The sequence below is a fragment of the Phalacrocorax aristotelis genome, chromosome 10 (assembly GCF_949628215.1).
Source record: "Phalacrocorax aristotelis chromosome 10, bGulAri2.1, whole genome shotgun sequence".
NCBI lineage: Eukaryota > Metazoa > Chordata > Aves > Suliformes > Phalacrocoracidae > Phalacrocorax > Phalacrocorax aristotelis.
In genome coordinates, this window is record NC_134285.1 from 21654848 (window position 1) to 21679672 (window position 24825).

A 24825-nucleotide genomic window follows, 5' to 3' on the forward strand; every position below is an offset into this window, starting at 1 on the left:
TGACAGAGCCGTGGCACAGGCTGCCCAGAGAGGCTGTGGAGTCTCCTTCTCTGGAGACATTCAGAACTGCCTGGACGCAGCCCTGTGCCCCCTGCTCTGGGTGTGCCTGCTCAAGCAGGGGGGTTGGACAAGACCTCCAGAGGTCCCTTCTAACCCCTGCCATTCTGTGGTTCTGTGACAGTCTTTACAATGCACTGACATAGAAAACACTATGCATGACACCAGTGACTGTAAACTGAGTGACTGAATTTCAGGTGTAGTGGCAGTCCTAAGTTTGTATGCCTGTCCTAAGTTTGTATGCCTCTCCTAAGCATACACACACATTTCCTTGTAATGCGTGGCTGATGCAACTATTACTTTAAGATGCAGACTTTTCAATAATCTTCATCTAGCCACTAGAGCAAGCTCTGAAATGCCTTAGAATGGGGCTGTCCTGGAAAGCTGTTTGGAAGCTGTGGCTGTGTGTGGTTGTACCAGTTTAAGTTATCTTTATACTTGCGAATCTGTAAGCCTTATTGAAGCAGACTTTTGGCTGCGTCTTGCGAGCAAGTGCATTGCTATTTAAATGTCATGGGCAATAAAGCCAAGATCCTTATCAGGATAGCAATAGTCCTTTATCAGATCATAGCAATTTGATCACAACAGGGTTGAAAAAGTTCTCCAAACATGATCTTGCTTCACTATCAAGATGTTGAATCAGAGCTCTTCCATCTGGGGTGATCTTTTCTTCCTCATAGCTGAATACTTACGTGACATCTCACAGGCAGTCTTAAAGCAGTTTGGGAGTTTGCAATTAAAGTATTTTCTGGCAGCTGGAACTTAAAGAGTGCTTGCTATTGTAGTGATGTTTCTGCTAGTGAGCATGAGGACCTTTATTTAAAGAGGGCTGTCAGATGACTAGCTGGCTCTGAAGACATCTTCTGTAGTGTCTTTTGCTCTTGATAATACCTAACAGCCAGTTGAGCTATAGAAAAGTGAACCTCAGTCTCTTCTTTTGTACTTGTCCTTAGCAAGATTATTGCTGATTACCTGGGGAGAAATCCTTAGAATGTTCTTTATTTAAACCAACTTTTTGTCCAAAAATGCCAAAAGAGTAGTAAACTGAAATGAGGAGACTCAGCGTTTGAGGGTGTGTGACTTTTTAGGCTTGAGCAGGCAGGAGAAGGATTTAGCAGATTTATGGAGTCCACCTATCTTTAACCACCTGTTCTCTGACCTTTGGAACTTGAAGATTTTTGCATTAGGAAGTAAGAGAGGAAACTCCTGATTTGCCATCAGTGGTAGGTTCTGCCACAGCAATGTTAGTGACAGTCCTACAAAATGAGGCAGAACTAGTTATGCTGCTGAGCAAACACAATGGATCGAGATACTCACCAATGTATACATGTTTACAAACCTCTAACTTCAAAGTAGTTCAATGGGATGGGAACACAAGGCAGAGATTTTTCTTTTTAGTTTCCTTTGGAACTTGGAGGAGTTAAGCTCAAGTGGTTATATTTCATCTCATTGTTCCTGTTGGCTTCTTGGAGGTGGTAGCTCTGAAACTGGAGGACATTTATAGTGTGTAAGCAGTGACTGAGCTAGTTCCAGATCCAGAAGCAATGTGGATTAACCCGTAAGGAGCTGTGCCTGAGAAAATTAATTTAGCTAGGAGGTGGAGATTCTCAGCTTTAGGCTTAGCACTGCCCTGATACAGCTATGATAATTCTGGATCTGCATAATTGTCTTTGTGCCATGTTGCACAGATGTGCTGGCCTGCTCAGAGCTACTTTGGAGCTTTCTGCGCTTTGCAGACATAACCATAAGCTCAGAAAGCTGAGGGCTTCTTGTGCTTGTTTCAAATCCACTTAGTCAGGAAAGGTCCCATTTTAAATCTCTGTTTGTGAAGCAGTTTGTAGAGATGGTAACTTAAGTTTGTATCTGTGAAATACAGGCTTATCTGTGATGTTCGTCATAACAGCACTATACCTGAGCCCCTCAAAGAGATTGGTTATCTCATGCTAAGAAAATGCTGTTAAAGGTTAAATCCAAGTTTGCACTGCAAGGCTGTGGAAGAACCACAGAGAAAGGCTGTTCCTTGTTGAGTCCAACCCCAGCTGCCTTGCGCACCATGCAGTGTGATGCTTTGTGACTCTTGTGAGTTAGTCGCCATCCATCTTGACCTAAACCACAAATTTTCCTTTCCTTATTCCAGGACTTATTGCCCCTCAAAAGACTATATTGATGACTTCTGTCAGAAAACAAATCTTCCATGTTTTACAAATTGGCATCACCTGTATTTTAGACCCTGTTCTAGGTCCTTTTTCTAAGGCTGTATTGCGCAGTTTCTCTTTACACAGTACTAAACTTTTTGCCTTTCTATTGCATATCTAAAGCTGAAACTTCAAATTGTTCTTGATAACTGCAGCATCTGTTTGTAAATTAGCTCTAACGTAGTCTGTCTTCGTTGCTTATCTCTACTCGGAATGATATTGTAGGGATTACTTCCTCAGTCAACTGCGTCAGTCTTGTCGCTGCTTTTGTGGACCTGGGGGGTGTTGGTTGCCAGCCAGCTGAACATGAGCCAGCGGTGTGCTCAGGCAGCCAAGAAGGCCAACAGCATCCTGGCTTGTATCAGGAATAGCGTGGCCAGCGGGAGCAGGGAGGTGATCGTGCCCCTGTACTCGGCACTGGTGAGGCCGCACCTCGAGTACTGTGTGCAATTTAGGGCCCCTCACTACAAGAAGGACATTGAGGTGCTGGAGCGTGTCCAGAGAAGGGCAACGAAGTTGGTGAAGGGTCTGGAGAACAAGTCTGATGAGGAGCGGCTGAGGGAATTGGGGTTGTTTAGCCTGGAGAAGAGGCGGCTGAGGGGAGACCTTATTGCTCTCTACAACTACCTGAAAGGAGGTTGTAGCGAGGTGGGGGTTGGACTCTTCTCCCCAGTAACAAGCAAAAGGACAAGAGGAAATGGCCTCAAGCTGCGCCAGGGGAAGTTTAGGTTGGATATTAGGAAAAACTTCTTCACTGAAAGGGTTGTCAAACATTGGAACAGGCTGCCCAGGAAGGTGGTGGAGTCTCCATCCCTGGAGGTATTTAAAAGAAGGGTAGACGTGGTGCTTGAGGGTATAGTTTAGTGGTGGACTTGGCAGTGATAGGTTAGCGGTGGGACTCGATGATCTTAAGGGTCTTTTCCAACCTTAATGATTCTATGATCTCCTCTTTGTGTGTTCGACTCAAACTGTGTGCTGCCTTTTTTTTGTGTGCAAATCCCCCAAATAAATCTCCTGACCTGCCCTGTCAAGATGTCAGCTTTCTTTTCTTATCTCTGTCTTGCTGAATTTTCAAGGAAGTGTCATTGTGCTGTTGATAGTTCTGCCCCTTGCACACAGGAGGCACTTCCCTTAAGACCTGTCATGGTTTAGCCCCAGTCAGCAACCAAGCACCACGCGGCCGCTCGCTCACTCCCCCCCGGTGGGACGGGGGAGAGAATCGGAAGAGTAAAAGTGAGGCAACTCATGGGTTGAGATAAAGACAGTTTAATAGGTAAAGCAAAAGCTGCGCACGGAAGCAAAGTAAAACAAGGAATTCATTCACTCCTTCCCATGGGCAGGCAGGAACTCAGCCATCTCCAGGAGAGCAGGGCTCCACCACGCATAACAGTTACTTGGGAAGACAACCGCCATCACTCCCAATGTCCCCCCTTCCTCCTTCTTCCGCAGCTTTATATACTGAGCATGACATCATATGGTATGGAATATCCCGTGGGTCAGTTTGGGTCAGCTGTCCTGGCTGTGCCCCCTCCCGGCTTCTTGTGCATCTGGCAGAGCACAGGGAGCTGAAAAAGTCCTTGACCAGTGTAAGTGCTACTTAGCAACAACTAAAACATCTCTGCATTATCACCGCTGTTTCCAGCACAAATCCAAAACATAGTCTCATACTGGCTACTATGAAGAAATTTAACTCTATCCCAGCTGAAACCAGGACAAGACCTTACAGAACCAATTCATTGTTCGTGATTAAAACTCCGCTATACTTGTGGATCTATTAAGAAAACCACAGCAAAATACAAAAATTGAAGCACGACTCAGGATAGTTGTTTGGAGTCCTGATACAGTCTGCTGTCTTTTGAACTTTTCCACTGGTCCGTATCTGTCTTTCTCTTGTACTTATGTTTATGCAGTTTCTGGAACAGTTTCCATTTCTGCTTTGTCTTTACATAACGCCTTTTGCAATAGAACTCTTTAGTATAAAGCAGTGAGTTATGTATTAGTTGTACAGTGAACACTATTTAATGCTGCTTCTGAGGTAGGGGAGAAGGAATGCTTAACAACGCTTAACAATTTGGTATTTTTATCTTGGGGAACAGATGTTGAGGGTTCTTACCACAGGATCAGAACTTGCTTGTATGTCACTAGTGGCTTCTACGCTAACAATTTGTTTGAAGTCCTAATTAAGGACTCAGCATATATACTTTATAAAAGTAAAGTCTTTCATTGACCCCAGACTATAGGAGAAATGCTTGATTGTTATTAGTCTGCCTTAAAGAGTTCACTGATCTTTGACCAGAAACTAGCTCTGCCTCAAGAAATTACCCAATCTCTTGGTGCAAAGAAAAATAAAAGGTACTGACTCTAAAGCCTGCCTTACCAAGGAGACAGGAAAAAAGGAAGTTTTTCCTCTAGCTAGTCACAAAAATAATATCCACAGCACTATAATTTTATGTGGGAGAAAGGAGCATACATTTATTACTGGGTCTCCCCTGAGGGTACTGACTATGAGCTCCTTTTCTTCAGTCAGCAGGGTCTTTTTGTTTTGCCAGTAGACATCTCAGTTTCTTAAATCCAGCTTCATTCCTTGAGTTCTTTTTATTCCTGCTAGCAGGGTTAGACACCTAAAGGATTAAGCTCTTTACCTCAGAAAATACTGAGCGGGATCTATATAATGCTTTGCAGGCAGTTTAGATGAAGCAGAATAACCCATAGCCCTTATTTAAATGCAGACCGTTTAATACTATCATTAAATAACCAGCCTCTAACAGCATAACAGTCCATGTGTCCTCCTCTGTCCCCCCTCGTTATAAAGTTACAGGTACAGAGTGATAACTCTTTAGGGGTGCTAGCTGCTTTGCTTTTCTCACTCCCACTGTAAAGCTGATGAAAGTACTGTGATTTTCCCATATTACCTACTGATTTGAGCCTGGCCAAAGTCTAGAGATGAGAGAGTAGAGAGTCGCTGGGAATGCTTTTTCTAGTCAAATATTCTTTGTCAGTCAATGCAAGCTAACAATGTCTTCTCTCCTAAGAGAAGATCAGTCTCTTAAGTCTTATTGCTTGCCGCCATAACAGAAAAGCATTTGTATGCATAGTAGAAAAGCATTTGTATGGCAAATAGTACTAGTTCCAATGACGCTCTTGCTTGATTTGCTGTTGGGGGAATGTCTTTGTTCTGTGCTTTAGGGTAGCACAGTCAGCTGTAAGTTTCTGGGAATTTTAGTCGGCATCCTGTAAACTGAAGAGTCACAGATGGTATGTTTGCCATGGATGTAAGGGAGGAAGAAGTGTAGAAAGATCCAGGTTTTTTAGGTCAGTGTGATCTGTCAGATCAGGATATGTAATTTCTGTCCCTCATTGCTGTTGCTGTATTACTGATGAGTTTTCCTCCTCTGTTTCAGAGAGGTTTTCTTGCCGAAGTATTTTTGGGAGTTTGCTGTCCTACACTCCAGGAATTTTTCTCTTATTACTTTGCTGTTTTTCAATATTCCTCCCATCCCAGTCTGTTATCAGTTTTGCAGTTCCCTCTCCTACATGAAAGTGCACTATTTTTCTGTCCTTGGAATAAAGTAGTAGAAAAACTACCTAGCAATTACAGCTTAGGAGTGTTCTTTTTTTCCACTGGACATATACCAGTGTTTTGAAGACTATTTTTAGAAGATGGGAGAGGATTAATCCATTCAACAAATGCACAGCTCCTTTAACAGTCTCAGGCTGACTCCTCTCTAATTTGAACATAGCCAAGGAAAATATTGCTTTTCCTTGGGAAAAGCTGTTCTCCTGGGCTGTAATTGAAGTAATATCTCTTGTTTGCTTCTTGTCTCTTTTGTTCATATGCTGAAATGAGTGCAGGTGTGGAAGCAAAGGAGAGCGTGTCATGGGTGAGAGGAGCTGGTAGCAAGCCACTCTGGAACTACCCACTGTTGGATTTGAGGAGTTCCTGAACTAAAATAGGGTTGGTGGGGGGAAGGGGGCATTCTAGTGCTTCCTCTGCTGTACCCCTATTTCCATTTATCCAATGAATCCTTTTGGGCTCCTGGGTGCTGCCAGCAGGAGCAGGATGTGAGTGCTTTGGGGTGCATTCAAGAAAGAAAAGAGAACTGACAGCTTGCTGTCCTACAGCCCTTTCCATCTCCTCCACTTTCTCACTTCTGCAGAGGTCACCAGGAAGGAGATGTTGCCGCAATACACGTTTTACTTTTTTACCTGGGTTGCTAATGCCTTGTGTTAGGATCGCATAAAGGCAGAAGTTTCACGGTCGTTTGGCCTGCCTGTCAAAACACCCTGCAATTGGGAAAATAACCAGAGTAACTATTTTCTAGGAAGAATTGGGTCTGTAATGCAAGTGAGTGTGTAAATGCCCCTCTTGACAAGGACAGTGCTATAAGGTAGTGTCCATGCGGGTGATCTGGTTACCCTTAGTATTGAGGAAGACTAATAGTGAATAACTTCATGCTGTAACTGACTTGCTGTCTTCTGGGCAAGTTGCTTCACCTGGATGTGGTCTCTGCTTCTACAGCTGTGACATTGGAGTGGTAATTGGTAGCTGTGTGGCTAAATTAACATCCCTGGAGAACTTGAAAGGTACTTGGGCTACAGAATAATGATTTCTGCTTCATTGTTTACTGTTCTCTTTAAGAGTTAGACGACACTCTGAAATTAGTGTTATTTCTGCAGGAGTTGCATTTACCTTGAAGTCTTTATCTGTTTTGAGTTCTTGCAAAAGTGGTTTTTCAGCCAGCAAACAGGTTAATGGGCTGTCTAGTCTTACGACTGCTTTGAGCAGTTTCATGTAAGTCAGCTGTCATCTACAAGGGTAACTTATCTGGTAACAATATTTCTGGTAGCAATATTTCAGCCAACATTGATTCTTGGGTTAGGGAGGAATCCAATCAAAATGAATTGCTTCCTATCCTCTTATGTTTTTTCCACCACTGACTTAAAACCTTTGAAATAGGGTCTCTCTCTTTGGGTAGGGTTGTTAAACAGGATTTAACTCTATTTCTTTGTCTCTTTCAGGAAAGAGTCCTGTAATAAATAGACATGGGCTTTGGACATGGGCAGCCTCCTTCACTGCAGGAATCTGTAGGTCCTGTCGAGACTCATTCTGTTAGGCTCTGTACAAACCCATGAAAATACTGTCCCTGAATTACTTTGCCAGACCTGTGTGAAGGAACAGGCTAACTTTGATCTGGAAAAGATACTCAGTTCAGGGACACTATTTTCATGGGTGTATACAGACCCCAATAGAACAAATCTCAGCTGAACCCATAGGTGGTACTGCAGTGAAGGCAAATAAGCAGGTACAGAAAACACCCCTAATACAAATGATTTCCTTTGGTCAAGCCAGACTTGTATGCAGCATGGGGAATAAGGCCAAAACTAGGTGAAGCTGAGGAGGAGTTGCTGGCGTAAGCCAGCTGCATTTCCTTGCATTCATGCACTGCCTTTCTGGGAGCAATTGTGAGGAGCTCTGCAGAGATGTGAATTTTGGTTGCAGCACTGTACTGTGGTGCAGGTTGTTCTTCTCAGAATTTGTCTTATAGGCCATATAGGTTTATCTCTTGTTTGTTTTCAATGTCCACTGAAATTCTGATGTAATGACCTAACGATAGGACCTGGGACTTCAGGCATGCACCCAGAAGACTTTTGTGTGAATCTGCCTCTGGATAGGCACTCAAGTTTTTTAGAGTTAAAACACAGCTGCCAAAATTTAGAAGCTGTGTCATAAAGAACTGGTCTGTGTTGAGGTGGGCTGATCTGACAGACTTGTTTCCAGGTTTAATGCTTCATATGATACTCTGTCCTTAAGATCAATTGCCTAAAATTGTCTCAGTTTTGTGTTTTAGAAGTTCAAGGCTGCTTAAAAGATTGCAGATCTTGCTTTAGCTTGCTTTGTTGTTTCTCCCTCTGGTTTCAGGTGTTTGAACTCTTGTAAGCATTATCTTTTAAAAATGTTTTATGAATTGTGAGCAGAATTGCTTGTATTGCCAGTGTTAAGTAATGCTTTAAGGGAAATATTTTTTTTCCCCCACTTAATTGTTTTGACTGCTTGTACTTGAAGGCTGATTTGTTCCAGATGTTTGCAATTTTATGCTGGTATATATTTGGATGTGCTGCTGCAATTCTTGTAGCTTGTTTTTCCATTCATTGAAAAGTGTGTTAAATTTATATCCTCTTGACTGATTTAGTGGTCATGTACCAGAAGATATTGTCTTGTGCTGGTTGTTGGACATGTCTAGTGACTCATAAATTTAAATATTTATATGATGGCATCTTGATTACAGAAAATGTATTTTAGTTATTAAAAATACTCTGTTAAAATCAGGTCAAGCAAAGAGTAAGACTTTGAAATGCAACAACGATATAAGTCAAAATGACAGTGTAAGACTAGCAAATGAAGGCGCTCTAGTGAATACTACGCCAAGTACTCTTGATTTTTGTTCTGAGCTATTGTGTCGTCGTGGCACAGCTCTGGCTTTGTGCACTGCTTCCATGAATATTAGCAGGCCTTAAAGGGTTCATAAAGAGTTTTAAAAGGAGAAAACTGGAAAAAAGATCTGATTCACTTAATGTGTTTATTTTGCCTGGAGGCAGAGTTAAAGTTGTATGAGTACAGGTCATTGGAAACTTCGTTCTATTTTATGGATTTTGTTCCTAAGCTTTTAACATATTATTGTTTTAATAACGTTGTTTCCAAGAAATTCATAGGCAGGAATGTAATTTTAGCAGTTCTTGTTTCTTGTCTCTTTCTAAACAGTTTTATTTTATTATGGCTCGGATCTAGCAACCTTATGTTAGGTATAATAGATTTCCAAGTATGGGTGACAAGGAGGCTTCAGGTCTAGATGTGTTCCACGGCAGTGTGGTATGAGTTTTTGTGTCCTCCTTAAGAGAGGATTTTAGCTGTGAAGTTCTGTGTTTTTTTTTTCTGTTGAAGACCTTCACCTTCAACTTAGCTCAGCTTGGATGGAGTGACTGCATGGGGGGCTGGATGACAGTTGCTAACAGAAATGTAGTTAAAACTGAAAAGTAGGCTAACCATGATTTTAACCTATGATGGGATAAAAACTATTATTTCTAGAAGAGAATTTTCTTCTCTTCTGAGATCTGTAACAAAAGTGTAAATGAGTTCTGATACTAGAAATGGCAAAATAGAGAAGGGGCTGGAGAGATATGCCTCTTGTCTTAGGTTAGACATACAAAGTTTTCATTCTTAATTGACCTTGCTGTGTAATTTAAGTAAGGTTTCATGTTTACTCTCTGCTGTTCATGTCAGATGTGGAGCTCTTGGGCAACGTGGGAGAGGACACAGCTATGGAAACGTGTCTGTTGCACATGCAGCAGAAGGCGGTACCATGAAAACTTCTCTAGAGACGGAAGCAAAATGGAGAAGTGGGACTTAAGCCCAATAGGGATTAGTATTTCAACACACTTATTACACCCTCTCTGACTTTAAATGTCTCAAAGACTGTTGCTCAAGGGAAGTAAATTTGACTGCTGATATGGGGATTGTTGTGGCTGGTTTTCTGAGAGTATCATCCCTGTGCTTAGCAGTGGTTAAAGAAGACAGGTGCACAAGAGCAAGGAACACCCATGATATACAGGCATATTCAACAAAACAAAGGGTGGTTTTTTTTGTATTGGTTTGTTTTTTAGTTTTGTTTCTTCCCTGTACCACATGCATGGGGTTTATTGTAACAGGATGTTGCAGGATCCAAAACTATGGCTAGGTTCATAAAGGGGTTAGACAATCTTCTAGAGGATAGGTCTACTGGTTGTCTACCAAGCATGATTGTCTAGATGCATCTACTGCTCAAAGTCCTTTGACATCTGACTACTGAAGGCTGGTAAAGCACACTAGGAAACATTACTCTATTCATGTCTAAGCTTTTTCTCACACATTACCAAGTCCTGTGAGGCACAACATTGGACTAGCTGGATTTCTATACAGTCTTGTGCTCCTGGGTGACTTGTTTGTCTGAGTCACTCCTGAATTTTGTCTTGCAAGGAAGTCTGAAAGAGCCTAGAGCCTTAGAAGGGTGTAATACTCAGTGCTTTGGGCATTTGTTTTGATATCCAGAGTAACTTTTCTGCTGGAATGATCTGGTTTATTGATCTGGAACCAACTTTTCTTCTGTCTGGCTCAATAATCCAAGTCGTCTTCCCACAACAAGTTGCCCCGGCATCAGCAGTTGTTAAAGCACATTGAGTGTGAAAGAAGGCTGGTGGTGTGGACATTTGTGTTAGCTCAGTTTGGGACAATTTTAGCTGCAGTGGGGTATTGTGTTAGTTGACTTCTGTTTCTTACTGGTGAGTGTGCATTGCAGAGCTACTACCCTTATCCCTGTGGTCCCTATTGTCCTTTGTGTCTTCTGACATTACTGACTCTATTCCTTCCACATACTCTCCTAAACTGATACCAGAATAATAACCAGTGCTGTCTGAAAGGCCTTAGTTATTAGTTGTCCTGCCAATACTTAAGCAGCTGTTTGAAGTCTGATATTTCTTGGGCTGTCCAGGGAGTCCATAACCAGAATGATTGGGTCTGGTCAGGCACTGACTGGCAAAAAGAGGGTCTGCAACCCTTATGGTAAGAAGTTTGGAAGGTGGACGTTGATACCAAAACAATCTGGAGAAGAAATTATTCTATTCTTTTTTTCTTACATACACATAACACTACCATATTATCAAATCTCTGAATGTTTTTAGAAGCTATCCCATGAACAAAGAACTTCCTTTAATCCACAGAAACATCTCCAGAGGCACTGAGAAACTGCATCTGTTATCTAAACTACCTTCCTGATGACAAGCTAATAATCAGAGCTACCAAAAAAGCAGACCCTCTCTTGTGCATGTGTAACTTGAGTGTATCTATCTTGATGGTCTCCCACAGACACCAGAAAAGATTCTGTTGAGAGCATTTTGATTTCTTTATTTCCTGTTTTCTTCCACACTGTGAGGCTGCCTTGAATCCTTTGAGTCCGTGAGAAGCCAGTGCAGCCCCACAGTCCACAGTTTTTCTTTCTGAACGCTGTTCCCAACCACAATCTGGCACACTGGCTGTTTTTTATTTTCCTTCAAAGTCTGGATGCTGCTGATAGATTTGACCAGAGCAAATGGGGCTGGCTGAGCCTTAAATTAATTTGCTGATCTAAGAATAAACTTGTTCAAAGAAACCATTTATTACCTCGTGGCTTCTGTGGATCGTGTATCATGAGACCTTCCAACAGTACTTGTGAGGGGGAAGTAGCCAAGGAGCTTCCAGAAGTTGAGGGGCGGGTAAGAGGGGATGGCAGCCCTGCTCCTTTTGGCTGACTTGGATTCCTTGAGGAGGGAATCATGATGGAGGAGGTGAATTTAATCCTTTTCAAAAAGTGCCTCTGTCATATTCTTCTCTGCCACATAATATGTGGATAAAACCTGTTGGAAGAAAAAGCAAGTGATAAACAACCATAGCCAGAAGGATGAAACCTTTGAAATCCAAGGCCATATTCTGCAACAAAACCAAGACGGGCTTTTGTATAGACCTCTAACCTGTTTCATTGCTTGTTTGCTGTTCCCTGTTGCTTTAGTATCTGCACAGAAAATGCCCTGTGTTCTAACCTAAATAGCATAACTCTTGTTATTTAATCTGTGTGAGGCCAAAGAGGAGTACCTGCTGAAGGCTGTCTACTCTTTTTTGGTTTTGTGTTTGTGTGTGTTTCATTTTGTGGGCGTGTTGTTGTTGTTTGTTTGGGTTTTTTGGTTGTTGTTTGTTTGGTTTTTTTAATGAAAGCACAATACAGTAAATGATGAAATGGATCATGGAGGTAGTTATGGCACTTCTGTAAAAGCTGGTTTGACCTGCTTTTGACCACCTGACTCTGGTGCACAGCTTTGCTTTCTTCTTCTCTGCTCGTCTGTCCACCTGAAGGATCTCTCAGCCGGAGAGCAGTGGGAGTGGGACAGGCTCTATCTGAGAGCCCCTAGCTGTGGATAGCTGCAGCACAGCTGCACAGAGCAGCTTTTTCTCCCTAAAAAGGTGCTCCAGCCTGTGTGGATGGGGCAAGTTAAGGTGACAAAAGCACTCCTGTTTTGCACCTGAATTTGCATGCTTGTCTCAGGAGACCAATGCTACTGAGAGTGTCTGCTGTGCTCCCAGTGGCTGTTCTGGCAGACTTGGAAGTAGGGTAGTGCTCCTTTCTCTAAAAAGACTGCCTCAGGGAATGGGGTGAGGTACGAGAGGTTTCACTAGACAGGTAATCATAGTGAGGCATCACTTCCAAAACAGCTATGTGATGGAACAGCCTGAATCCCATTAATGTGTACATATCACAAAACTGTTTTCTTATACTTTGCTTTGGACTTCTTGGTGCTCCAGAAACTTATGTTGAAATCTGAGCAGGAAGTAATCACTCTCGTTAATCTTATGAATCCTGAAATCAGCTGTGTTTTCAGTGTTGTCTACTCCAGTTGCATAGGTATAATATTTATAATATTTTTTTCTTTTTTTTTTTTGAAGGTAAGAAATGAAGAAGACTTTATTAAGAAACTGGACTGCAGTCCTGACCAGCATCTAAAGGTAGTGTCCATCTTTGGAAACACAGGGGATGGCAAGTCTCACACCCTTAACCACACTTTCTTCTATGGCCGGGAAGTCTTCAAGACATCTCCAGCCCAAGAGTCTTGCACAGTTGGAGTCTGGGCAGCCTATGACCCTGTCCGCAAAGTGGTGGTAATTGATACAGAGGGCCTCCTGGGGGCCACTGTGAACCTGAGCCAGAGAACACGGCTGCTGCTGAAGGTCCTGGCCATCTCTGACCTTGTCATCTACCGTACTCGTGCTGATAGGCTTCACAATGATCTCTTCAAATTCCTTGGTGATGCCTCGGAGGCTTATTTAAAACATTTCACCAAGGAGCTAAAAGCTACCACAGCCCGCTGTGGCCTAGATGTTCCTCTGTCAACTTTGGGTCCAGGTGTCATCATCTTTCATGAGACTGTGTACACCAAGCTACTGGGCTCTGGTGAGTAGGCAGTAAGAAACTGAATTACAATGTACTACACGTTATCTATAAACTATCAGGCTGTATTGAATATTCAGCATTCTTTACTAGCATGTAGAAGATGCAGTTTGGGTTTTGCTCTCACTTGTTCCAGTCTAGGAGCCAGGCTATGGAAGTAACAGAGCATTCCCTGATGGCAACCTGACTACCCCAGATGAGCTAGAATAATCCTTTTAGCCAGATGGACATGTAGCTGTACCAGCACTGACTAGTCATGATGGGAGTCCTGCCAGCTGTAGGGAGGGGTCATCATGCAAGATCATGAGCATGGGTGATATGGTAGGCAAAGGTGAAAACTGAGACACCGTGGGATTTTGGCAGGGATGTGCAGGATCCTGTTACAAAAAAATAAAATAAACTTCGTAGAAACTAGGATGGGCATGAATAATGAAATTGATGAACTTCAATACTCACAGTACCCTCATTCTACTATTTTAAATTCTGTGGACCAGTGTCATTCTGAGGCTAATGTGAGGTTGGGACTGAGGTGGTGGTGGCACAGAGCTGATGGTTTAACACCACTTTTCTCTGTGCAAGTATCTGATATGGCCAAAGCAGCAGGCCTGGCACACTATTATTCCTGTTGCTTTCTGTGTTTTTCTCCAGTATTTTCAACTTGGCTCATGCCATACTAGATTATGTGTATTTAAATTGTGTACTTTATTTGTATGTCTGAGTGAAATGCACTGTCCTACAGAAGTCAAGCCATATTTTGATTTTGAATATACAGGGGTGTAAATTCCTTTTCCTGGCCCCATTTTTTCTATGTGTCAAAAGACATGTTGAAACGTTTCTTTTTTCTGTCCATTTCTGATGCTTTGATGAGCAAGAGCCCTAATGAGTTGCTCTGCAGCAGCTGAGGCTCAGTCCTGCTGTCTGTGAACATCTGGGAGTTTTCTGCTGTGTAATGCTACAGCAGCTCCTTGCTGGACCACATTCTTATTTTGGCTTTTCCAACCAGTGAGGTCCTGAACTGGTAGCAGAACTTGGCATTCTTTCTGGTTAGTATTAGCGTGCCTTCTTAATTACTTTTAACTGCCTTGGCAGTTACATTGGTGTTACACGCTGATTTGCTGATCAGCAATTTAGAGTTTCATATCGTTAATGAAATTTGCTATTTCAGCAGGTTGGATTTAGTGACCCATAATGATAGTTGCACCTGTGTGCTAAGTCAGGGTAGTAAAAAATTTATATTTTTATGATTCCTACCACGATCAAAAGGGATAGGAAAGAAAGGTGGATTTGCAGCAAGCTGTAACTATCTGTCTTGATGGATAATTGAGGTAAGTGTGTTTAGGGCAGGGAAGAAGGGTCCTGCCTTATTCTGAAATGTACAGCAGATACTCAGAAGCAGGCAGAAGAATGTGGTCAGTGTTGGAGTCTGACCTGATGTGGCCAGTTATGAAGTGCTTCACTGGGTACAAAGGGTTGACAGAGGCTCAGTCTTCCTTGCTGCAGGTTTGGCATGGAGAATAAGCAGCCCATGTAAGGTTCATGTCCTCCACTTATCAGCTGCTATGACCAGCTATACCAGGTTATGGTCTGGTGAGAAGAGCTAACAAGTGTGCTGACATGGAGTTTCCTTATATTAGGTCATAAATTGCTTCTCACTCTGGATATCTCTGTTTCCAAACCTAGATATTTCTGGTTTTACCTGTTGAGCTTGGTCTTTGACTCTAAAGCTGTGTATCAAAAACCAGAGAATGCTTTTGGAAACAGTTTGTTTATTTTTGTACTTGTAAAATATAAGTAGTGCATTCTGGATGTATTAGAAGGTTTGATTAGAAAAACTAGCACTGTGTTGCATACGAAAGCACTGTGCAATTTAAATATTATTTTAAACAGCCAGTTGTTTATACACTTGCTGATACTCTTATATATAGATCATCCTTCTGAGGTTCCCGAGAAGCTCATTCAGGATCGGTTTCGGAAGCTAAGCTGTTTTCCTGAGGCTTTCAGCTCAATCCACTACAAGGGAACAAGGACATACAATCCTCCAACAGATTTCTCTGGACTTAGGCGAGCTGTAGAGCAGCAGCTGGAGAACAATACTACTCGGTCACCTAGACAGCCTGGGGTTATCTACAAAGCACTAAAAGTAAGTGGAGATGAATTTGTCCCAATATTTATTTGTATTGCTGTTGCTAGTAACTGTCAGTTGCAGCTAATAAAGGTAGAGCACATGAACCAGTGATGCAGATTTGCAGATAGATATCTGGCGAGAAAGCAAGTCTTCCATGAAGATGATGATTTTTGTGTAACAGCCAGGTAGACTGGGTAATTATTTTTACTTTAAAACAGACAGGCCCCTTAGCAAAGACTCTGAAAAGGTAAGAAAAGTTGAGGAGCAAAACAGAGCAAAATAAAAACGCTGAGCCAGGAGGAAACTGACTGGGGAAGAAAAAAATAACTGATGTTGTGAGTGACAAGCACTTAATGACAGTGATTTACAAAGAGGAGGCCCAGAAGGAGCTATAGGTGAAATGCCAAAGGATGGCCTCAGTACAAGGAGAGGGAATGCAGGAGACTTGGAGGGAGTTAATGGTTGGCAAAATCTAGCACTGAGTGTAGTGTAACCCAAGGGCTAGGAGGCACAAAGGAGGAAGGAGATGTGCTCGTAGCTAGCAAACAAGATGGGCTCAAGCCAAATGATGTATAATTTCAGAGGTACAGCATCAGATCAGAAGGCTGACGAAGAGGAACTGGAGAGAGCTGCTGGTGATTTTCATAAAAGTTCCACCTTGCTAGCATGTCAGAGGGGTTTTCAGGTCTTCAAATTTGCAGTCTGTCCTACAAGTTTCCACACATTGCTACCATTATGTGATTAGCATAATATTTTTTGTTGGCTCAAAAAGCGCAGCTGTCATCAGGGAGGGGTGGGCAGAGCTGGGGCATATCTGCAGAAGAAAGTAGTGTTAGCCATCTTTTCTGCTAGTCACAGCTGTTGGAACAGATAATTCCAGCTGCTCTGTATTTGGGGTAGCCGAAGCACAGAAGGAAATGCCAGGGTGGCGTGTACACAGTTCCTTGCACTAGGGAGCAGACAGGCAGCAAGGGGAAAACAGCTCGGAGTAGTTAATTCCGGTTTGATTTCTAGGAACTTATTGCAATAATCAGGTAATGCAGTTTCAGATATAGCTGCTAGTATACTTAAATTCGTATCAAGTAAAGTGGTCGCTTTGTTCAGATCACTGCTGACAACAAATTAACATTTTTTTACTTCACTTCCTGAGGACACAAGGCTTCCTAGAGATCTATGTCCATCTCCTCTAACTTTTGAATCCATTGGCCACTCTCAGTCAAGCTTGAAAGTGATCTTAAAGATAATTTATTTGAAATTCTATTAAATCAGATGTCTACTTAGAGATCTTATCTAAGGCAAGCTGTGGTGAGAGATATATGTATGTCTGTGTGTATATGCAGTCAACTGTTGTTAGACAGCAGAGATGTTCCCCCACGTTCCCTGGGAGGGAGGAAGAGAAAGAAAGGCAGCCACTATAGTTACCTCAGCTGTAGGAAGAGTTTCAGTTAGACCTTATGCCTTCAAAGACCTCCATCAAGAAAAACCCTAACCAACTGCTTGTTCCAGTGTTTACTACTTTTTTTTTTTTTTTAACATAACACCCAAAAGAACTGAAGAAGTGTGCCAAGGCTAAGGACTGGCTTGATATGAGAACAGATGCTCCCAGGAAAGGGAACAAATCCCTTTGTCTCAGTCTTGCAGTTTCACCAGAGAAGAGCAATTGTTCAAGGGACCAGAGGAAAGTTTAGGGCAGCACTTTCTGGGCTGAGGGGCAAAGAATATGTCCTCATGTACTGTGAGAAATAACTCCAAGTTTTCTTCTAGCAGTTGGCAGAATGCAAAGCCCTTTTAGCAAGCACCCTGCTGTTTTGGGCATGGGTTGTATGCACAGAGGTGGATGCAATCTTCTACCACCCATTTCTGCTGTAAAATTCAAAGCAGAGGCAGGAAGAGAGGAGAAGAGTAAGTGTCTTACAAGCATTCAGGTCACCTGTATAGAAGTGCAAGGTTGTCTTCTTGCTTGGTTTCTAATCCCTGTCTTTATTTCCAGGTTAGTAAGATGTTATTTGTTAGCTGTGTACTCTATCTCTCTCTGCCTCCCCTCCAGTAGAGGAACCTATTCTTTTGCTTGCAAAAGACTTCAGAAAATGTGTGCGTTGCTCTCAGTCCCTTACCAGATCATTCTTTTCTGTTTGACAGGCTCTGAGTGACCGGTTCAGTGGGGAGATCCCCGATGACCAGATGGCTCACAGCTCCTTCTTTCCAGATGAATATTTCACGTGCTCCTCTGTGTGCCTCAGCTGTGGGTAAGTAGATGAGAAACACACCCTCGTCGTTCCAGAAGGTAGTGCTTCTCTAGTCTGCAGCCATAGAATATAAAGTTTCCATGACACCTTAACGCCTGACATCACCTATCATCAGCTAGTACTTCCAGGAAGAATTTGCTTGAAATTCAACTGTTGGCGTGAATTGGATGGCTGTTATTGCTGCATCCCAGCTGGATGCATGGTTGTTGCCTACTATACTTTTGTGTATGGCTACAAACCTGTTCTGCCCATATCTTTTCCCCAGTGCACATAGGGTAGGAAGAAAGGAGTGTCTAAAGAAATCCCCTGCAATTCCCTATGATGATTTTTCTGGCCACTTTTATTAACTAAACCATATAAAGAATCCTAAAGCACACATCATCGTGGGCTTGGGCTGTGTTCAGTGACTACATCTAAGTGGAGCCCCAGGTTTGATTAGAGCTTGGCTCATAGCTCTCTGGGAGGAGCCTGAAGATTGAGCCTGGAAGGGCAGTAGATGGCAGGCAGTGTTTTGAGTCTGTGAGATACAACAGCAGTGTGATGTTATGGCTGATTATGCTTCTGGAAACATTCTTTCAAATGTGGTATAGTGCTATGTTCCTGCTCTTTTATGCTCATCAGAGAACTTCTGGCAGCTCCTTGCAAAGGCTGCAGTGTTAACTCTGTCCTGGTCAATTTCCAGACTTGGTTAGTCCTCCCTAAAACTCTCTGTGAAATTTAAATTGGCTACAATGAAAATTTCCTGCACTGAACTGTTTTGTGGTGCTGCTTTGTACTGTGAAACAGTTGCTACACCTCCTTCCAAAGACCCTGCCTTTCAATGATGTATATATGGTTTTGAAAATGGTTTGGAGTTCCAACACCTATACAAATGCAAGATAGTAACATAAATTAACTCCTGGTGACATTGGTCCTGTATCTAACAGCATCAGCTCATGGTTTGCTTTTGCACACTCAGGTGTGGCTGTAAGAAGAGCATGAACCATGCAAAGGAAGGAGTCCCTCATGAATCCAAAAGCCGATGCAGATATTCTCATCAGTATGATAACAGAGTCTACACTTGCAAGGTGAGTAGTGACACAAGGACAAGGTCTGAAGAACAGAGAAGGAAGGGATGGCCCAATAAATGAGGAATATCACAGGCATGTAACTGTTTTCTTGCATTTTTTTTCAAATGGGAGAAGTGCTCATGGCCTTGACAAGGAAAATTGATTCCCATTGAACTTGTATTTTTGCTTGGAGGGGTCATCAACTCTGTGTGCTATGTGTCATTTGCTAGTTAAATTGCGAACCCAGCTGCTCTCAAGCCGAGTGATATTAACCTTCTACACGCTTGATGCGGTTACTCTTATTTGCTTATGCCCATTGCTTGGTATTAGTCAGTTTTTCTGAAGGACGTGTGCAGGAGGCAGGAAAATGTTCAGCTACCATCATGGTTTTTATTGCTGTAGAAATATTTCCATGATGTCACTGTTTGGTTTGGTTTTTAAATCAGTTCTGATGAGTGCTGTCCTTTGCTGCAGAGACCACTGTACGCCAATTATACACTTTACATGGCCAAACAGCTGCATGACCTGGAGTCTGGGATTTTCAAGAATGCAGTTTTAATTGAGCCTTTGTGTTATAGGCCTGTTATGAACGAGGGATGGAGGTCAGCGTGGTGCCAAAAACCTCTGCTTCCACTGACTCCCCTTGGCTGGGCCTTGCCAAGTACGCCTGGTCAGGGTGAGTACTGCAACTATGATATCTCTGCTTTTTGTTGCCTCTGTACTGCCTGGTGTGCTGAACTTCCAGTATCTCACTGAGGTAACCTGTCTTCCTCTTCTGCAGATACGTGATTGAGTGTCCCAATTGTGGGGTGGTGTACCGCAGCCGACAGTACTGGTTTGGCAACCAAGATCCTGTGAACACTGTAGTGAGGACAGAAATTGAGCATGTCTGGCCAGGGGTGAGTCTGGTTGATGGACAGTCTTTGTGTATGTGTGCAGCTACACACATGTTTATGTTGGTGGTTCTGGACATTGATGGAGAAAATGGATTGGCTTTCATAAGAGCGGGCTTGCAGTCGTCTTTTGCTATCTTGAAATAGCTAAGTTGCCAGTTTATGAACACTTTGTGTGAATGATACATCACTGAAACCTACCTATGTTTCAAAGCAGGGCTGGTGAATTTTTTTTCGCATGCTTGCCCTCCAGTTTAACAGGAGCAGTGGGTCGCAGAGCCATCTGCTTCTAAAAAAATGAGTTTCCCCTGTTTTTATTCTCCAATGAATATCCATTTCATTCCAGACTGATGGATTTCTGAAAGACAACAACAATGCAGCCCAGCGTTTGTTGGATGGGATGAATTTCATGGCACAGTCAGTATCTGAACTTAGCCTGGGACCCACAAAAGCTGTGACCTCCTGGTTGACAGACCAGATTGCCCCAGCTTACTGGAGGCCCAACTCTCAGATCCTGGTAAATAGCAGCTGCTGTGGAGAAAAGCTTTGGGTAGCTAAAACCCCTTTTCTTCATCCTTTAAGTACTGTAGTATTTTGCAGATTTCAAATGCTTCTTGCTTTAATTCAGCAAGCCCTTCTCCTACAATTTTGAGAAAACTGAAATGCTTTCAGCCCTTCCCATTCTCGACTCAGCCAGAGGAAGCATGAACAGAGACTCTGCCCAGCCCTGCTAAAGAGGGTATTTCCTCCCTACTTCTTGTGACCTCCTGTCCCAGCAGTATCACAGAATTCCTGGCTTGCATGAACTTGCTCTTCAAAGCAAAGAATCGGCATCCTAAATCTGGCTATTGCAGTTGATAGTACTATTTCTATAGGTGCTGAGATTAAACTCTGGTTTCATACCAGATGCAAAAAGTTGGCCCTGACAAATCAACAGAAAAGGATTTGCTGTGTCTTGCAGGAAACAAATACTTCTTCAATGAAAGATCAAATACCCACCATTCAGCCCTGCATGATGTGGCTGTAATTATTTGTGATTGTGAATGATGGGATCGTAGCAATCTATTGGCTTAACCACTGTACATCTACCTGTCTGGATCACTCCCTAGGGTAAAGTTATGAGACTGGTAGCACTCAAGTCTCGGGTGTAACTGTATTTTTCTATTTTTCACAATTTCAGTCTGAGTCATGCCATCCTGGTATTATGCGCTCTCTTTCTATTAGGAAGATGAAACTAACAGTTTTTCTTTCTATGTTCTAATTAGAGTTGTAATAAGTGCAACACACCGTTTAAAGATAATGACACTAAACATCACTGCCGGGCCTGTGGAGAGGGCTTCTGTGATGGCTGTTCTTCTAAGACCCGTCCAGTGCCTGAGCGAGGCTGGGGACCAGCACCAGTGCGCGTGTGTGACAACTGCTATGAAAACAGGGGCATCCAACTAGGTAATTTTGAGTTGATAGTGACAGAATTATCCCTGGGCAATAGTTAGTCTGAAGTCTTTGTCCCTGACTTCTGGATCACAACCATTCCCATTGGAGGTAGACAGTGTTGTTCAGACTGGGCTTTGGCACAGAGTTTTCAGTAGGGAAGCTCAAGAGCTCAATGCCTTTTGGCAGGAAGATGACCCCTGCAACAAGCTACCAGATATCTGACCCCCTGACAAAATTATTTTCCAATTGGATCTTTACTTTGTTTTTCTGTCACCTGCTGATGGTATGGAGCTAGCATCAGAGCAGGGATGCTGCTGCTTCAGCAGACTGGATTTTGTCTGTTATTGCTGAAAAGAAAGTGAAAACTGCAATCCAAGGCTGGGGATGTCGGACATAAAGGCTGAGGAGGGGCTCCAACCTGCCTTTTGGGTTTGCTGCTGATTTTTGCTAATGTAAATTAAGTGAAACTTGCCAGAAATTGTGCTGGACTTGTGTTGAAACTTTTACTGTTGTGTCATGCAGATGTGGCTGAGCTGCCTTCAGATGAGGAAGGGGGAACACTTATTGCTAGGAAGGTGGGGGAAGCTGTGCAGAACACTCTTGGAGCAGTGGTGACCGCCATGGACATTCCCTTAGGTGAGCTCTGTTCTTTTCTGGTAGGTTTTTTTTTTCTTCTTTTTTCATTTCACAGAGCAAAACTTCTGATTAAACTTCAAGAGTTTGTGACAGGTTGGCACCTCCACTATGATACCACTGTTGGTTGAGAGTTCTACAGCCCCCTGCACCCCGCTCACTTGATGTTTCCTCTTGATTTTCAACACATTGTTTCTGCAGTTCATACCTTCTCTTTTCTCCCTGTCGTTCAAATCTTGTGTGCACCAAGCTGTGAGTGATTCGTGCTCCCCTGATGCATCACTGCAGTGACCCACCAGCTGGAGTTCCCTAAAGACTGGCCAATTAGGAAGTATTTTATCAGGTTTGGTTTTCTTCCAGAGATGCTGAGTGCCTTTTAAGTGTGTTCATGGATACTGCTGGCACTTGGTACTTCTGCAAGGGAGGGCTGAGAATCTGAAGCTGTCCAGGTTGGTAATGATGGGAAAGTAATCAATAGTGGGATCTTTAATGGTGAGCTTAGTACAGTGAAAGTTTGCTGCTCTTTCATGTGCTAGGTAGCAGTTCGGGTATGTCAGCAAACACTTTGCATTTGAATCTTCTATTGTGGACCTGACTTCCTACTTGTTGCGCAGATCATTGTTCCACTGCTTTGCTTACAGCATGTCCTGCCATCATCCTTGTGGATGTTTGTTGTCTGAACGAAGAATAAATCTCTTTCTCAGTTCAGACAGTACATGGGTTTCTGAACGTTTGGTTTGGTGACCGTGGTTTTTTTGTGGCCGCAGCTGAAACTGAAGGTAGGGAAAAGCAAGTGTCTCAGTCTCTGGAAGAGTCTGAGTAAGGGAAGATGCCACCATTTAAGGAGAAACAATCTATCCCTTTGAAGAGAGGTAGAATGTGGGAGAATAGCCTAACTGGCTTCATGTGGCACTGAAGTGTTCTGTCAGTAGGCCTTCTTTCCCATAATGGCAGTGGTATGGCTTGCAGTGTGCGAGTACTTCCTCTGGAGCACGTTCCCGGCATGCTCATGTTCAGATTTTCCTTCTCACTCTTTCTCATCCCCCCACCTCACTTCCTCCGTAGGTCTAGTAAAAGATGCTGCCCGACCTGCATACTGGGTACCAGACCATGAAATCCTGCACTGCCACAACTGCCGGAAGGAATTCAGTATCAAACTCTCCAAACATCACTGTCGGGCCTGTGGCCAGGGCTTCTGCGATGAATGCTCACACGACCGCAGAGCAGTTCCCTCTCGTGGATGGGATCACCCAGTCCGAGTTTGCTTTAACTGCAATAAAAAGCCTGGTGACCTCTAACCCCAGGCCATTCTTCAGATCTCTGCAATTCCTTATGTTCTCAGGGTTACAAATGAAAATATCTGGTCTCCCTTTCACCTCTTAACCTGTTGCAGCCAGAGTGCATGTTTCCAGTTTCTGGCCTCCTGTCATGTTATATCCATCTTGGAACGCTGGGAATGAGCTTATGTTCAGCCTCTAGGTTTTAATTTCAAATTAACGGGAAAGGGAGGGAGCTTCCCTGTAAATGAGCAAACGAAAATCCAGTGTATTTTATTCCAATTAAAAAAAAAAAATCTATATCTATCTATGTATAATTCAGTATATTAAGAATGTGGTTGGCTAATGGAGCTTTGAATATTCCTAGTTCAAATGATGGACGGTGTTGTTCCTTACTATATTGGATCAGACTTATGGCCTTCTGATTCTTCTTTTGGAACGTCTTTCTGATCATGATGTCCTGTGAGGAAGGTTTGGACTCTGTGTTGCCGGGAAATCTCCGATATTGATGTATGAATTACACCTGGTAATTCAACCAACCCTACATCTGGAGGTGTTGTACATTTGGCCGTGGAAGATTAAGCCCAGATTAATTAGCAAGTTTGTTTGAACTGTGATATGAGCAGTGGTCTTACAGTGCAAGAGGCATCAAGTTGAAGTAGAGACCTCTACTGAAGTAGAGACCAGCAGAGCTCTGAAAGGTAAAGCAAATCATATGGCACAAGACAAAGCGTTCTGATTTTGCCGTTTCAACTTCAATACCAGATCAAAAGATCGCAGGGTCTTGCTCTCCCTGATAATGTTCTCATGTACTCAGGTTTTCTTCGAGTTTCTCTGCCAGCTTGTTGCAGTTAAAAGTTTTGTCCAGAGCAGAACAAGAGAACAAGATACGTAGGCAATTCTAAAATACGAAGTTTGTGTTGTTTGGTTTGTGATGACTTCTTTTCCCCCACTTTTTACATGAACCCAGAGTCTCTGGAGCCTCTGTGTTCTCAGATGTGGTTGCATAGAAACTGCACAGATTTGACTTACCTTTTTTCTAATAATATGAACTTACAAATCCACCTGGAAAATGGGAACCTTTCTCCTTTGCTCCTAGCAACTGGCACTCACTGGACTTCATCCTTTTATTAAAGGACTGCAATGAATTCACTGACTTTATTATCAAAAGCACCACTTAACCTAACTAATACTGTCTTGTACTGTGGATTTGTGGTTCCAGTTATAAGAAGTAAGAGACCATTGTGGATTGAACTGCCTAAACTTCTCCCTTCTTGGCTTACATAAACAAGAATTCTTCCACCACATGAGCGTTGTCTCCTCTTGGAGTGGCTGGAGTTTGATGCAATGTCCTGGAACAGTGGTATCTTTTTCTCCAGCTTATCAAATGTGCTCTTGTGTAGATGAGTGCCCAACACCCTGTTTCTGGACTGTATATTAAATTAACTGCTATAAAAGACTTTATCTTCTGAACAAGTGTACTGACTTTTTCCTTGTAACGAGCAGTTCTCACTTTGTCTCTGAAAGAACATACTCGGAAAGTGATTTGCAGCTACGTCCAGCCTACACACAGAAGTAAACTTGGGAAGATGTTCCAGGACACCTTTGGTACGCGCCGAGTTTACTGGGGATTGTCTAATGTTTTTGTAAGCAAAGTCTGCCATAAACTGACAGTTGCCCAAGGGAGGGCACAAGTAGGTAGAAATCCTCTCTTGAAAGACATTCTGCACATCAAGCATAATTCTGTGCTTCAAAGTTTTTATTTTTTTAATGGGTGAGCAATGTGGTTTTGGTTTGTAGGCTGTGCCCCGTGTGCTGTTTATGCATGTAGCTTTACTACCATGTTAATGCACAAAGAGAAAGCAGCCATGACATTCCTTGTATAAAATCTTTGGCATCTGTTTCAACAA

At 42.8% G+C, this 24825-nt stretch overlaps 1 protein-coding gene across 2 annotated transcripts in view; it reads left to right on the forward strand.

Moving 5' to 3' along the window:
- The window catches only part of ZFYVE1 (zinc finger FYVE-type containing 1), a 28375-nt gene extending 3550 nt beyond the window's left edge, over window positions 1–24825 (forward strand). The window contains exons 4-13 of one of the 2 annotated variants that reach the window (XM_075105708.1): window positions 12757–13261; window positions 15184–15398; window positions 17523–17629; window positions 18588–18696; window positions 19257–19354; window positions 19460–19577; window positions 19918–20088; window positions 20837–21017; window positions 21528–21641; window positions 22704–24825. In XM_075105708.1, the coding sequence (XP_074961809.1) occupies window positions 12757–13261; window positions 15184–15398; window positions 17523–17629; window positions 18588–18696; window positions 19257–19354; window positions 19460–19577; window positions 19918–20088; window positions 20837–21017; window positions 21528–21641; window positions 22704–22936 (1851 nt within the window). In that variant the 3' untranslated portion in view covers window positions 22937–24825. The remainder of the gene's footprint in view (window positions 1–12756; window positions 13262–15183; window positions 15399–17522; window positions 17630–18587; window positions 18697–19256; window positions 19355–19459; window positions 19578–19917; window positions 20089–20836; window positions 21018–21527; window positions 21642–22703) is intronic. The other variant, XM_075105709.1, reaches the window with a different exon arrangement.